The 15982-nt window shown below is 39.1% G+C and overlaps 1 protein-coding gene across 2 annotated transcripts in view; it reads right to left on the reverse strand.

Moving 5' to 3' along the window:
- The window catches only part of CPI1 (cyclopropyl isomerase), a 159953-nt gene extending 155530 nt beyond the window's left edge, over nt 1–4423 (reverse strand). For both annotated transcript variants that reach the window (XM_087672767.1, XM_087672765.1), the window contains exon 1: nt 4266–4423. In XM_087672767.1, the coding sequence (XP_087528893.1) occupies nt 4266–4359 (94 nt within the window). In that variant the 5' untranslated portion in view covers nt 4360–4423. The remainder of the gene's footprint in view (nt 1–4265) is intronic.
- Between the last annotated feature and the right edge of the window lie 11559 nt (nt 4424–15982).

The following is a 15982-nucleotide window of genomic DNA, read 5'->3' on the forward strand; positions in this document are numbered from 1 at the left end:
AAAAAGGGGATCATCAACATCCTCGTCTCTTGTCCACTTGGCACGTACTTCCTACGAGCGGTGGATGCAGGAACAAGGAAAAGGAAAACCAAAGGCTCGTCCATGTATCGACACATACAACAAGCCATCATTGAGGTAATGCTTTTGAATCCATTATTTTGTAATCTCTCTTTTCTTTTAACCTCCTAAATTTATTTTAATTTCATCGCGTATAATCTTGTATGTTGAGCCACAAAATGTGGTGCAAGTTGTCATGGACAACACCTCGAATTGTGCATCTATGGGGCGAAAACTTGAGACCGAGTTTCCATCCATAGTATGAGCACCATGCGCTACACATTATCTAGATCTTCTTATGGAAGATATAGACAAGATGAAGTTGGTGGTGAGAATTGTTAATGATGGTTGCACAATCGTTGGCTTTGTCAACTCCAAGGTCTAACTTCTTGCGATTTATCGCTCATACTCGGACTTCGAGTTGAATAAGCCCTCAAAGACTCGATTTGCGGTCATGTGGCTTCTCCTCGAGTGTCTCTATGACATTCGTAATAAGCTATAAAAAACGATAGTGTCAGATGAGTTTAAGGAGTGGCTTGAAAGAGAATCCACATCAAGCCAAGTGAAAGTAAAGGCCATTCAAAGGCTTTGCTTAAAGGAGGAATTTTGGATAGATGTGAGAGACATTGTCATTGTCCCGTCACTCCCATCTACAAGGTGTTTTCACATGATAGACATGGAAATGGCTACTATTGGCCTCCTCTATCATCTTATGGCGAATGCAATGGAGGAAATACAATTATCGACCATCTTGGATGGGAAGGCTTTTTCTTCATGGTATTGTTTTTATTTCTTTTTTTTTAATGATTCATGCTTCTTTTTAGTTTTAAACTCTAAAATTCATATTGTCTCACTCTCTTTCCTTTTAAATTTCACCTCTAAATCTCCATCATCTTACACCTATTGTAGTGATATCTTGGATACCACCCCTAAAAGAGATGATATTTTCTTTTTAACAAAGAAAATATGAGAGTGGATGAATCGACCTATACATGGATTTGCGGCACTCTTGCATTCCGCCTTCAAAAAACTCTCTCTTCATGGATACCAATGTCCTTGCCAATGGTGATGCATTTCTTCCAAAGGCTTTAGCAAAAAAGCACCATGGTGCCTTTCTCCAAGAACTCATCAATTATAACGATCAAAGAGGCACCGCTTTCGCAACTACCATATGTTGGAAGTGAGAATCGTTGGTAAAGCCCTTTTTTTTGTGGGAGCATTTCGCTACCAATTGTCCCGCCTCCAAAGAGTGGCCTTACGTATTCTTACACAAGTTTGAAAATCTCCTCTTTTTTCATTTAATTCTAGTCACAACCTACAACTTACAAGTTTAAAGTTTAAACTTACATTTTCTTCACATAATTTAGAATTATTCGTCGAATGTATGTGAGAGGAATTGGTCTGTCTATTCCCTCGTGCACACCAAAATTCATAATAAGCTTAGCACATGACAATTGGAGCGACTAATTTATTGTCACTCCAATTTACACATGCTACGCAATATGCATAAGATGTCTATAGCAAGACAGGTATCGTATCATCCAACTAAGGAAGAGATAAGGTCCTAACAACTATGCCTAAGTTTGAATACCCCCCGGTGTGGTGAATGAAAACACGTGCGATCCTACATAAGATGCAACATGCGGTGCACTTAATGGAAGCTGAAAGAATGTGGCAACGGAATAAGAGAGTGGGATGGGAGGGAGATTAAATGGATTTATGATAGGTGTAGATATGGAAAATAATGTGGATTCCTTTTGTCCATTAAATGCATTAAATTGAAATGATTGTAATAAAGATGCACCTACTTCATTTTAACATTTGAAAATAAAATTATTTGAGGGAAATTAAGGGAAAGGAGTATTCACAACTGCTTACCTAGTCTTGAGTTCATAAAAAAATATATGTCTTTCTCATTACTCATATACCAAAGATACGTCCATCATGAAATCTATTTGTATCAATAGGAGAAGGGAAATCATCATTAACAGAATTTAAAATGGTAGACATACTCGGCATCAGAGAGGATAAGTATGAAGGCAATGGAGTGTACTCTATGCTAGTTTCCACTTGCGGATGGTCAGTCCTAAGTGGAGATTCCACCCTTCTTACATGGCCAGTAAATCGGTGCACCAAATCTGAAGGGTAAAATTCAAACTTACATTCTATCTGCTGCTAAGCTCTATACATTAAAATAAAGTTGTACTTCACTGTAGTGATCTCGTAAGGTCGTGGAACTCCATGGTAGTCCAATGTCTGTTCAGCCATGTCGGGAGCTTATGAAGCAAGTTGTGAGATCCACTCCGACTCATTCCTCAATGGATTTAGCTCAGATGGAGAAGTGATACAGAAGTAGTGTTCGAAGTCATCTACCCTTCTATGGTTCCTACTTCTTGTATAGAGCTTTCAAATCAAGGCCTAGGTTTCTCTCAAAGATCTCTGCTTTGATACATTGTGAAAACATATCCTAACATAGAAACACAAATAATACAAAACGACAAAGCATAGACTGATAGAAAAGCACAGTTAGGATTAGAGCAACTCAAAGACAATGAACATAGAGAATGAATGCAGTAATATGATTATTAAATATGCAATGCTCATGCAACAAATACTCTATGCAGTGAATGAATATTGTACCTCAAACTCTTATATCTCAAGGATTAGGACAAGGGTAATGAGCTGGAGAGTATATTGTACTTTGAACAAATCCTGAATTGCAACAAAGCAGCCTCCGAATGTCGAACTCCAATAAACATAGCCAAGGAAAGCTGGATCTGATACAGACGACAATGCAAGAGAGAGAAATAATAAAAACGCAAGTGAAAAGAGTGATTAAAAATACAAGTGAGAAGAAAGAAAGACCAAAAGTGTTGGCTGCAAGAGAGAGAAATCAGCAAATGCAAGCTGCAAGAGAGAGAAAGATAACGCAAGAAAAACCGGCAGTAGCAATCAATATATTGTAATCAGCTCCAAACAGTATATGGTAGGTTGAAAATAGGCACCAAACTATTGTAGACAGCAATGGCTAGCTTGAACTACAATGTTCTCCGTATCCAAGGTGTAGGCAGCAAGCTAAGATACTTGAACTCTGCGAAAACGAGATTAAGGTTGACTGGAGGGCAGCATCTCTATTTGTAGAAAGTTTGGGCCCTCCCAAGTAGGTTTGTGCTTATGGGATACAAACACTCTCTAGGAACACGTTTATTTTTAAATAAACAAAGTTTCTTACTTAATTAAAAATATTTTAGGGTTGTTTAAGTAAAGCTAATGCATTTTTAGCTCAACACTATGCTATATCACGAGAGGTTGTTGGGCCTTTAAACACTCCCCAAGATTTGAGAGGAAATATTAGCCTATATTACTTCATGTTGATTGTCTCTTGGTTATGAGCTTGATAGAGGTGGTAGAGCTCTCACTGTTTCCAGCCCTTGCATTAGTCTGCATTTCAATTGTCAATTTTTGTGTGTCTTCACACTAGCTGCCAGCTATCTAGTTTAGTGCATTTCAGCTTTTTATCATGCCCAAGCTACGCCCACACTAGGAGGAACTAGCGATCAACTTTTTGTGCATGCGGCTGCATTAACTACAGCCACCAAGCTACAGTCACCCAACAGCTTCTGTTCAGTTCTCTATGAATACAACAGTTTCATCTCTTTGCTTCCTTGCTGCACGTTCATCCGACAGCTTGATTTACCGCAAGGTTGTGGTACACAAGTTATCGAGATTTTTTTGCATGGGACGTGAATCTTGCCATTGATCATCAACCATCAAGACTAGTTTGATGAATCCCTTTCAAATCTCCAAGTTGTCGTTTGTCCGCTTGATGTTGGGGCGGGGACAGACAGGAAGGCCACAGTGCCAACCAAATGCTGAAAATGCAAATCTGTAAGCAAAGAACTGAAGTGTCTTACACAAGCTGCAAAATGGAGCTAATCTCATGGGGTGCTTGGGATTGGCTTTGCTGAAAATAGACATTTACGAACAGCTACCTTAATTAGACCTTTGCGCGGGCCTGCTGTACAGACACAGCTGAAGGAAGTGATAGAAACGGAGATGCAATTAAGATGAGGCAACGATAAAGAAGAAAGAATCGCAAAATGAAGGTAGAGATCTGGAAAGGCCCCGGGGGATGAAGCCCAGGCGTGCAGGAACGAATGAGATCGTTCAAAAGATTCAGAGCGAAGGCGATGGAGAAAGAGAAGTACCAGTAGATTTGTTTGTCTTGGCGGAGTACGACAAAGAAGACGAAGCCTTTCGTCTCCTGAGGTAATGGTTCTGAATGGGGGCTTGATTAGCCATTGCACCTCGCAATCATAGGCTCATCGATGCATTATAATGGACATTGCTAGGTTAGAAGGGCCACAATGTCAAAAACTTAGGGTGGTTACGCACCGCCATTGCTCGCCCAATCTGTGCCCAGTTTGTGGGCACAGAAAAAGTTGACTTGGGTGGTCACTTGTCCGCCACCTGCTTACACACTGGGCAGTGAACACTTTTTATTATCAATAAATGTCTGTCTATCTTCCGTCCACAATCGTTTACACACCAACGACCATCTACGTATCGGATACTTCCTAAATCGCATGTAAATGAAGGGACGTTACGGATGTTGATCACCATTCTCATAATAATTATTTTTAGAATACTTGATTAAACACTTTAAATCAACTAATAAACCTTTAAAAAAAGTCACCAATAAAACTAAAAGCATGAATCTAAAGTTTTTCCTACCAAAGAACTCCAAGAATATGACCTTATTGCCTCGTTGCTTTTTGTGCCAATATATTTGTTTCTATGGTGACTACTATGCATGTTTTTGGAAGCTCATTCACTTCCAAGAGAGCAGGGGAGTTGAACCCCTTCACCATGTTGTTGAGGCATGGCTCTACCGAGCTCTATGCGAAAAGGTGGAAAGAGAGAAAAAAAATTTAGCACGCCACCCCTCTTTCCACCTTTCCACCTGCGCTGCAGATGCAAGGATGACTGAAAACTTAGAAAAATCATGCAATGATGACTAAAAATTACTTACTTGGATGTGATTGCGCTTAATGTTGAAGCAGTGATGGAGTATTTTGTTGCAAACAAAGTTGCTGTTGTTGCAAAGAGAGTTGCTGTTGCTGCAATTTCTGTGATTTCCTGGCACACACTAGATGTGAGGCCACAATAGTTGACAGATACCAAAACACAATAAATCATTTATCTTTGAGTACCAGAAAAATGAAATCAAGCATACTAGTTGGGGACAACACAACATTAAATTTACATTACCGGGCGATTATCAACAATAGATGTGCATCAACTGTCCTTATAGCAGATATATCACAAATTACAAACCATAAACCAGAAAATTGTGTGCCTTGACATATTGTAGCTTTGTGCTCCTTCAGATAACATCTTGAATCAGAGTGAGGTGAGAGCTTTACTTTTGCTTCTCAAATTATAATGAAAGCTTTGTGCTCCTTCGAATAACATCCAATGCAATGGATGTAAAATTACATAGAAGGGGAAACACCTAGCTCCACCTCCTCTAATTGCTGTTGACCAAATTTTGCTTTTTAGAAGCTCGTTCACTTCCAAGAGAGCAGGGAAGTTGAACCCCTTCACCATGTTGTTGAGGCATGGCTCTACCGAGCTCTTTGCAGAAAGGTGGAAAGAGGGAATTCTTTTTAGCACACCACCTCTCTTTCCACCTTTCCACCTGCGCTGCAGATGCAAGGATGACTGAAAATTACTTACTTGGATGTGATTGTGCTTAACAGTATGGGCTAAACAATAGGCAGAGTCAGAATGTGTTTACTCACCGTTGTCTTCGTCATCCATCTCCTCCGCAGAGTCAGAATCACCAAAGATCGTTCTCACATTTGCGCTCTCCCTCTCTCGATACATGGCTCGAGCAATGTTGTCTCTTCGAGATACCCCCCCCCCCCAAGATGGATTGCCTCTTGTATTGGCTCCGCTGCTTGAGCTCTTTGTATTGCTTGTGTGGTACCTGTGTTAGTTAGCATAGCAACCTTTGCTAATCCATTCCTCAAACTATTTTGTTGGTCCATGTCTTGATGAGCCGCACTACTTTCTCTATCAAGTTCTGCAGTCGCTTCATGTATCTATGCATCATTAAAACCATATCCATGCACAATGCATATATTATGTAGAACAATGCATGTTGCCACCATCTTTGGGACATTTTATAAAAGCATGTCACATCTCTTTAACAATATATGAAATCGCGCTTTAAGGATGCCAAATGCCCTTTCAACTGGTATACGAGTACTTGATTGTATGTAATTCCAATAATAACGTTCCGAAGATAGCCCATCCTTACTGCCCTTGAAATGAGGAAGCATCCAAAAGCGTGCAGGATAAGCACAATCGCCTAGTAGACAGTATTGTCCCAGAGCTTTGTTTGTGCATCGTTTTCCTAAGTTTGAACATTGAAAAACATTCCAATCGTGCATAGAACCTGCCCAACCAACGTCATAGTCCCAAACAACACAATTGGCTGCCACGCTTATTTGTAGAATAATAGAGTGAAAGCCCTTCCTATTAAAATAATCTTCGTGGTTCTCCCTTGGGGCAATGATGGGTATATGACTACCATCTACTACACCAATAACATACGGTATGCCGTGAAGGGCTTGAAATACACAGCATATTTTTGCATTTGTTGTGGCATTGGTCACTTTACATACATACCATGCAATCCAAAAGCACCCAGTGCATCGCAAAAGTCCAAAACAGCCAGCTGTGTAAACAAAGTTGAGACTCCGTACAAATCGGCTATTAGTCCCAAACTTGAGCCGCTCACCAAGCGATGCAGAGCCACACATACCTGCTTCTCCACAGGTACTGCCCTTCTATAGTTCGTATTCTTGCATCGCATTTGTGGTGTTAATTTCGCGATGAGATATTCAAATGTACTCCTGCTAACTCGTAACCTGCTTTTAAACATTCGGTTTGTATAACTCCCCAGAAGCCCCTGTGGTGCGCAGATCGAACGCAGAATGCTCACGTGGTGAATCCCGGAAGGTCCTCAAGAACAATGAACTCTACCTTTTTGCACAAAAAACAATGTAAAAGTATGAACGACAAGAAGCAAAAGACAAATTGGGTTCAATCTCCCCCATGCCTTGTGTGAGCGCTTCACAAAGCATGTATTTTATGTATATTTCCATCTTCATGCTCAATAATAGCCCAATTTACAAAAATATGATAAGCTTTTAGCTTTTGAGTTTGCTTTCTACAAAAATAGGAAATAAAGCTAATGGACGGTGCCCATAGAGTCTAGCACGCCCAATCTCAATGTCCAAATAGAAATAACATATCCGTACGCATAGGCGCATACAAAATAATAATCAATAATCAATGTCTCAATAGACATAACAAAATATAGGCGTGGTGCCTATCAAAATATAATCCAAAGGTCGAATACTCGCTAGACTCCAATGCTTTCCTCCGCCACTACTGCTATCTCTACACATCAACTGAAGCATTCACAATCGTTAGTAAAATAATACAATTAAACCGACAAAAGTGAATACCTAGCTGTCTTCAGCTACATAAATAAATCAACTGGTTAGAAATAAATCCTAACCTTAATTTATTACGAGTGCGCACTCTAAACTCATAAACGTTTATTAATTTAATATGCATTTTGCGGAATCACCCGCTATGGAATCACCCATGTACACACTAAATTAATGAAACGCCCGAAAAGGACAGGCGTCCCCATTAACTTCTCGCACAAAGAATCCTCTTTGTGTATGAGCCCTGGTCATCTAAGTTTACGGAATCCACCGTAAAACCTCACGGAATCCACCGTAGAATATGCCTCCTGGCATCATACCCCCGGGGTGGGATAGCAATTGACCTCAATTGCTATTAGCTCAATGTGGAGCTAACAAAGTGGGGAAAGCATTTAAGTCTCTAGCGTGCATCCATTGTGCTTCTTCTACAGGATGGTTCTTAAATTTTACTAGATATCTAGAATACCTTCGGCCAGTTCTAGTGGTCATGTAGTCAGTGTCTATGATGGCTTCTGGTTCAAGTATTTCAGTCTCTTCCTCTAATAAAGGTGGGTTTTCATAAACAGGGTGGATAAGTAATTGGCCTCTAAATGGTCGTAATAAACTAATGTGGAATGTATTGTGAATTTTCCAATGAGATGGTAATTCTAACTTGAATGCATTATCATTAATCTTATGAATGATTCTAAATGGTCCATAGAATCTAGGAGCTAAATTGACAACTGGGTGTCTATCTACACTTTGTAGTCTACGCTTTTCTATTCTAAGCCAAACATAATCATCAACTTTGAAATTCATAGCTTGTCTTTTCTTGTTGGCTTGTTTGGTATATGATTGTTGGGCTTTAGCAATCATATCCTTAACCTCATCAAAAATACTATTATGCATAGTAGCAATATCATCAGCACTCTGAATTCTATTAGACAAAGATGCAACAGGTGTAGATAATCTATATCCATAAATGACTTCAAAATGTGATTTCTTTGTAGATGTGTGCGGTGTATTATTATATGCAAACTGTAATAAATGCAAATGAGTATCCCATGTCTGAGGTTTAGAGATAGTATATGCACGAAAAAGATCTAGAATGGTGCTATTTGTGGCTTCTGTTTGTCCATTTGTTTCTGGATGAAATGCAGATGAGAAATCAATCTTTGTGCCTAGATTTGCAAACAGTGTAATCCAAAAATTATTACAAAATCTAGAAACTTCAATCGGAAATAATTACTTTTGGCAATCCATGGTTAGTAAAAACAGTTTTCAAAAATAATTGTGCTGCTTGTGATGTTGTTAAAGTTTTCTTACATGCAATGAAATATGCTTGCTTACTAAATCTATCTACAATTGTCCAAATCATGTCATGATTAGATTTAGTATTTGGTAAACCAATAATGAAATCCATAGAAATATGTTCCCAAGGTTTAGATGGAATAGACAAAGGCATTAATAATCCATACTGTTTACCATGATGTCTCTTTATTCTTTGATAATTCAAACATTCAGAAACGAAATTAGATACATCTGCATCCATATGCAGCCAATAAAAATCTTCAGTTAACATGCGTAATGTAGATATGATACCTCTATGACCTTGATATGGGGGACAATGAATTTCATTCAAAACAAAAGATCGGAATGGAATAGTAACACACAGTTTCTTTTCAAAAAACATAAATCCATCATTATATGACAATGAATCAACAGGAATGAAATTATTTTGAACTAATTTTTGCCAATCAGAATGAAAAGTAATATCCTGGTGATATGTATCTTTCATAGCAATCAAAGAATCAAAAGATATGATGGAAATATTATGAATTGCAGGTCTTCTACTCAATGCATCAGCAACTACATTTTCTTTTCCAGGTTGGTATTGAACGATAAGATGAAAACTTTGAATGAATGAAGCCCATTTGATATGACGGTCAGAAATTTGGGGTTGGCTAAGTAGATGTCTAATGCTTTGCTGGTCAGTCTTTATCATGAATTCTGAACCCATTAAATAGTGCTTCCACTGTTTTAATGCTTGTACAACTGCTAATAGTTCTTTATCATAAGGGGAATATTTGAGCTTAGAGGGTTTCAGCTTAGAACTAGAATATGCTATTGGATGATTGTCTTGCATTAGTACGGCTCCTATTCCTGATTCGCTAGCATCGGTCACAACTAGAAAGAATAGTCTATTAAAGTCAGGCAATTGTAGAACAGGGGCATTAGTTAATGCACGTTTCAGTAAATCAAAGGATTTCTGCTGATTTTCAGTCCATTGATAAACAATTCCTTTCTTAAGAAGTTTTGTTAATGGTAAAGCAAGTAATGAAAAATTACGTACAAACTTCCTATAAAAACTAGCAAGACCAAGGAATGAGCGTAATTCATGCACATTTTTAGGAACAGGCCAATGCAATATTGCATCAATTCTCTTAGGATCAACTTTAATTCCTTCTTTTGATACAATATGACCTAAATATTCTATTTCTGTCTTAAAGAATTCACTCTTTTCAGGATTTGCAAACAATTGATTTTCTTTCAGTAATTGAAAAACTAATGATAAATGCTCATAATGCTCTTTTTCACTTTGACTAAACACCAAAATATCATCAAAGAAAACAATCACACAATACTGATATTTCAGAAAGATACTGTTCATCATTCTACTGAAAGTAGCAGGTGCATTAGTTAATCCGAATGGCATGACTAAGAATTCGTAATGGCCAAACTGTGTCCTGAATGCGGTCTTAAATATGTCGGATCTATCTAGCCTCACCTGATGATATCCAGACTTAAGGTCAATTTTACTAAATATAGAAGATCCTTGCAGTTTGTCCATAAGGTCATCAACTCTAGGTATAGGATACCTATTCTTTACAGTGATCTTATTTAATGCTCGGTAGTCAATACACATACGATAGGTATTATTCTTTTTCTTGACTAAGAGTACAGGTGCACTGAATGGACAACTGCTAGGTCGAATTAAGCCTCTATTTAGTAATTCTTCAACTTGACTTTGGATTTCTTTTTGCTCTATTTGATTGTGTCTATATGGTGCTTTACAAGGTGGTTATGTGCCAGGAATTAAATCAATCTTATGGTCTTCTAGACGTGAAGGTGGTAAACCTGGTGGTAGGTCTTCTACAAAACAGTCCTTAAAATATGCAAGAAATTCCTTATGCCTAGGGTGCATATGATTTTCCTTTGCGTGCAATTCATTCACCCAAATGAGATATGATTTAGTATTCTTGCGTAGTGCACGTTTTGCTTGAGTATGCGAAAGCAGTGGAAAAATACTAGATGCATGCATACCATATAATGTAATAGATTTTCCTTGAAAATTAATATTCATTGTGTGTGTGGAATAATCTATATTTGGATTATGCTGGTGTCTTCAAGGCATTCCTAAAATAATGTCGCTTGATTGTAATGGAACAACTAAGAAATTTCTTCTTTCAATATATGAACCAATTTGAATTTCTAAATCTTGTACTTCTTGTGTGCCATTATACCTAGTGCCTAAAAATGCAGCTTTTATGCGATAATGCGTAGGTACTGTATGCAATTTCAATTCCTTTACCAATTTTGCTGAAATAAAGTCATGATACTACCGTCATCATGCAAGATAGTTCTTTCCTTTCCATGTACCATACATTTCATAGTCAACAATGAATGTGGAGTAGGCATACCTGGTAAAGTGTCGGAAGTAGTAGTAGGATCATCCTCATCTTCAGTAAAATCTGGCATATCCTCATGCTCGTCTTCGTCCATGGCTCCAAGATAGTTGATATGTGCTGGTGGCTTCTTTGAATGACAATTTGCTGCGAGATGCCCTGGCTGGTGACACTTATAGCATACTATTGGCTTTGCTTTGGTTACATTATTTGCAATGGCTGGAAGTCTGGGTACATTTGGATTTGCTTGTGGGATAGGCTTAGGATTTGGATTGACAGTGGATGGTAATGCAGGTGGTTTAGCCCAATTCTTGCGGAAAGATGGTGATGAGAAACGACCTGGATTAAACCTTCTAAAATTGGAATTGAATTGTTTAGATCCATAATTACCATTGGCTTGGAATTGCTGTGGTCATCGGTCTCTTCCGCGTAGCTTATCTTCAGTGTCGTGAGCTAGTGAGATGGCGTCTTCAAGGGTAGCATGCTTGAACATGTTCACTTCAGCGTAGTAATGTCCAAGAAGTCCAGACATATACTTCCGCTTATGTGTCGTCTCTGGTACGTCTTCAAGCATGCGTAGCTGTAGGAGTGCATTCCAAAAACGCTATGTATACTATGGAATAGGCTCACGATCGCGTTGTTGAAGTAAATCCCATTGCTTGATAGCCTTCTCATGAAATTGCGGTGGAAGGAAATTCTGCATGAACTTCTTCTTGAAATCTTCCCAAGTAGCAGGACACTCTATGCTCTTGCGTACTACAGTCCACCATAGTGATGCTCTGTCTATCAGATGATTAGTAACACACTTGATTTTATCTTTTTCTGGATAAGTTTCCTCATGGAAATAGTCATCAAACTGGCTAATGAATGATAAAACAATCTTTCCTTCTCGTATGCCATTGAAAGTGCGAAATTTGAAACTTCGTTTACTTATCTTGGATTCCTTGAGAATGGTTTGTGCTTCAAGAGTGGCGTCGATGATACGTCGAATCAAATCTTCAGCTTGTGGTTCTTCTTTGTCGGTGGACGCTCTTTGTAGTTTTGTTAATTGCGCTTGCAATGCTTGCCTAGCCCTTCGCTCTTCTTCCAATTGTAGCATGATTAGATCCAGCTTTTGTTCCATGGTAGGCTCAGGTAGGTCGTCTTCAGTCATAGGATCATCCATATGTGGGGTCGTCATCCTGTAAAATCCAATAAACCTTTCTCACTCAAAATCAGGTTAGCGGGATGAGCATAGCTCAAATTCGGGGTTACAAGGCTATGTATTTTTGAATGTTTCTTTGTCTATTTTCAAAAAATCTGCAATATTTTTGTCTTCGTTTGCTGAAAATACTTCAGCGGACCTATAGATAGGTAGAACACCTTGCCACGAATAACTTTCCAGTTCAGAGTTTTTGCATAGGAACAAGTCTTCTAGGAGTTTTAAGCACTAGTCAGTTCTGACTCCAGTTGACGAGTCTGACTTGCAGAGTTGCAGACTTAGCTGACTTACAGAGTTGCAGACTTGCAAAACTTACAGAACTTGATTCCAATTGACTTGCTGAACTTGACTTCTGAGGTGCAGGACCTGAAGTTTATGGACTTGTTTGCCCTGTGTGACTGCAATGATTTAGCTTTGACTTAAGGAGATTAAGCTTAAGCTTAGTAAGCTAAATGAAGTAGATGGTGTCTGATTTTCGGGGGGGAGGGGGCGTTTTTTGGCCGCGCGAAAATTTCGAAAGCATCTTCTGATATCTCGATTAAAATTTATGGAGCTTCAAGCTTGTTTTAAAGCTTCTAAGCTTAAGATTAAGCCTTGATGAAGTAATTTACTTGAATATGAAGAAAGCTTATCTCTGTTGTTCAACGACTTGATGAAGGAGATGAATGCGTGGTCCTCTGCCTGCAGAGCCTGGTCCTTCACGATCTGACAATAGAAACAGGGGTTCTTGATCGCCAGAAGTCTGTTTGTATCGATGGTTCGCGATGAAATTGACTGTAGAGCCCGTTTGTTCCTGGAGCTCCACCTTCGCCCGAGATTGGTAGCGATTGGAAGCTCTTGATCTCAGCTCCGCTCTGATACCACTGGTGCGCAAATCGGACGCAGAATGCTCACGTGGTGAATCCCGGAAGGTCCCCAAGAACAATGAACTCTACCTTTTTGCACAAAAAACAATGTAAAAGTATGAACGACAAGAAGCAAGAGACAAATTGGGTTCAATCTCCCCCATGCCTTGTGTGAGCGCTTCACAAAGCATGTATTTTATGTATATTTCCATCTTCATGCTCAATAATAGCCCAATTTACAAAAATATGACAAGCTTTTAGCTTTTGAGTTTGCTTTCTACAAAAATAGGAAATAAAGCTAATGGACGGTGCCCATAGAGTCTGGCATGCCCAATCTCAATGTCCAAATAGAAATAACATATCCGTGCGCATAGGCAAATACAAAATAATAATCAATAATCAATGTCTCAATAGACATAACAAAATATAGGCGTGGCGCCTATCAAAATATAATCCAAAGGTCGAATACTCGCTAGACTCCAATGCTTTCCTCCGCCACTACTGCTATCTCTACACATCAACTAAAGCATTCACAATCGTTAGTAAAATAATACAATTAAACCGACAAAAGTGAATACCTAGCAGTCTTCAGCTACATAAATAAATCAACTGGTTAGAAATAAATCCTAACCTTAATTTATTACGAGTGCGCACTCTAAACTCATAAACGTTTATTAATTTAATATGCATTTTGCGGAATCACCCGCTATGGAATCAACCATGTATACACTAAATTAATGAAACGCCCGAAAAGGACAGGCGTCCCCATTAACTTCTCGCACAAAGAATCCTCTTTGTGTATGAGCCCTGGTCATCTAAGTTTACGGAATCCACCGTAAAACCTCACGGAATCCACCGTGGAATATGCCTCCTGGCATCACCCTGCTCCATAAAAGTTTGTGGTTTTGGATAGGCCCAACATGACTGTCGATCATGCCTTCGCTGACCTATCCTGGCTCGACGTGCAACGTAACCTCGAGCCATGCACTCCATCAAAGTATGCAATAGCATGCTGTCATCGTCCTCGTCATCCAAATCACTCAACAATAGTTGAAATGTTTATGACAGCGACTATAACACCGATGACACACATTATCAAAAGACTTTCGTTGTCCATTCACCTATCAAAAGATTTGACCAAACTTTATGAGACAATTGAAGAGAGATGTAAAGGTAGAATAAAAAACTTATTTTTTTTTAAGTTCCAAATTCATCTACATTTGAATTCATCATTCCTTTTTAAGACTTTTGATTACATCTAATAGACCAGACACTGAGGAGGCAAGTGCATCCATGATAACGAGCTTGCGCCCTTCAAATGTTTTTTTTTCCTCTAGGTTTGATTTTTGGTTGGCTAACAGGGCGGTGCTAGCCATGTCACTGAGAGACTCCTCTATCTTTCTACCCTTTTTATTGCGTGCTCCTTGGTTGGTTGTTTGATCATGCATGATCTTCGAAGGCTCATTGGAGCCAATGTCTTCTTGGGTGTGGTCACCCTGATCATTGGAGACTGATGTATTGTTGTCTTCTGATGAAGACAACCCACCAACAGACGAGGCATGTGCATCGCTAACAACATTGGCACGATTCCACATATATTCATCCACAATATCATACCACTGACAAATGATCCTGCGATCATTACCTGATATGGCATTGTGGGCCTTATCCTTTCTATATGACTCATAAACGCATCCCCAACGTTTTCTGCATGCCTCACCATCTTTGTCGAACTCTGGAAATAGCGATGCTAGCTGGGTGGCAACCTTGGACCATATATCCACTCCTTGCTTCAGTGGCTTTGAGAACTTCACACTCATGGATCCTCGGATGTGAATGAGTTGTACTGTCCATGCATCCTTCCATTGCGCAAACAGTTTTTTTGTGGCTATTGAATGATCTTGTGTCTCAGGACCATCATTCTGATTCTTTCCTTTCCGCACCCTCTTTGGTTTAGGAGGTTTAGGAGCATCAAACTCCGATGATGTTTGTCGTGGATGTTGTTTGTTGGCATTCTCGGAATATGGCACTATTGGTTCTTGAGCCTAAACCAAGTCAACCTCTTCACACGTGTCCTGGTTGGCATCACAATAACTTATTGCTCGTGGTTCTTGTTGTCGTGGTGCCAAGGGACCATGTTGAGGACTATGTGCAACTGGACGAAGAATTACATTATTGTGTACTATTGTGGGTCTCTCTATACTTAATTGTCTTGATCGTTGGAACGGTACAAATTGAGGAGGACGGGGATTAATCAAAGGAGGACGGTTTGGAAACACATTTACAGGGATATTGCCAACGGCAGTGTGGCTTGGCATGTGGTTTAGAACACCCACATTTTGGCTCGAAAAGTACATGAAGTCATTATTGCATATTGCATCTTGGCTCATTTGAGACACGAACTGATGAAACTCCTCCATGGGAGTGCTCTCTTGAGAATCCATCGAGCTCCACCTTACGCATGAAAATTGATCCATCATTTGCAATATGTGAATGGACAAATAGGTTTATTGTTCTTTACATAATTGATCCATTTTTATTATTTACATATCAATAATTGATAGTAAGGTGACAACCATAGGATAACTCCAATTACATTGCAATTTATCTTACAATTAGAAAACAATATGGTTAAAGAACAATAAAGATAAGGAAATGTTATACAGATACATTGATTCAAACAAAACG

Source organism: Lygodium microphyllum, chromosome 30 (genome assembly GCF_053477565.2).
Source record: "Lygodium microphyllum isolate KBCC chromosome 30, Lygodium_microphyllum_v1.1.10, whole genome shotgun sequence".
NCBI lineage: Eukaryota > Viridiplantae > Streptophyta > Polypodiopsida > Schizaeales > Lygodiaceae > Lygodium > Lygodium microphyllum.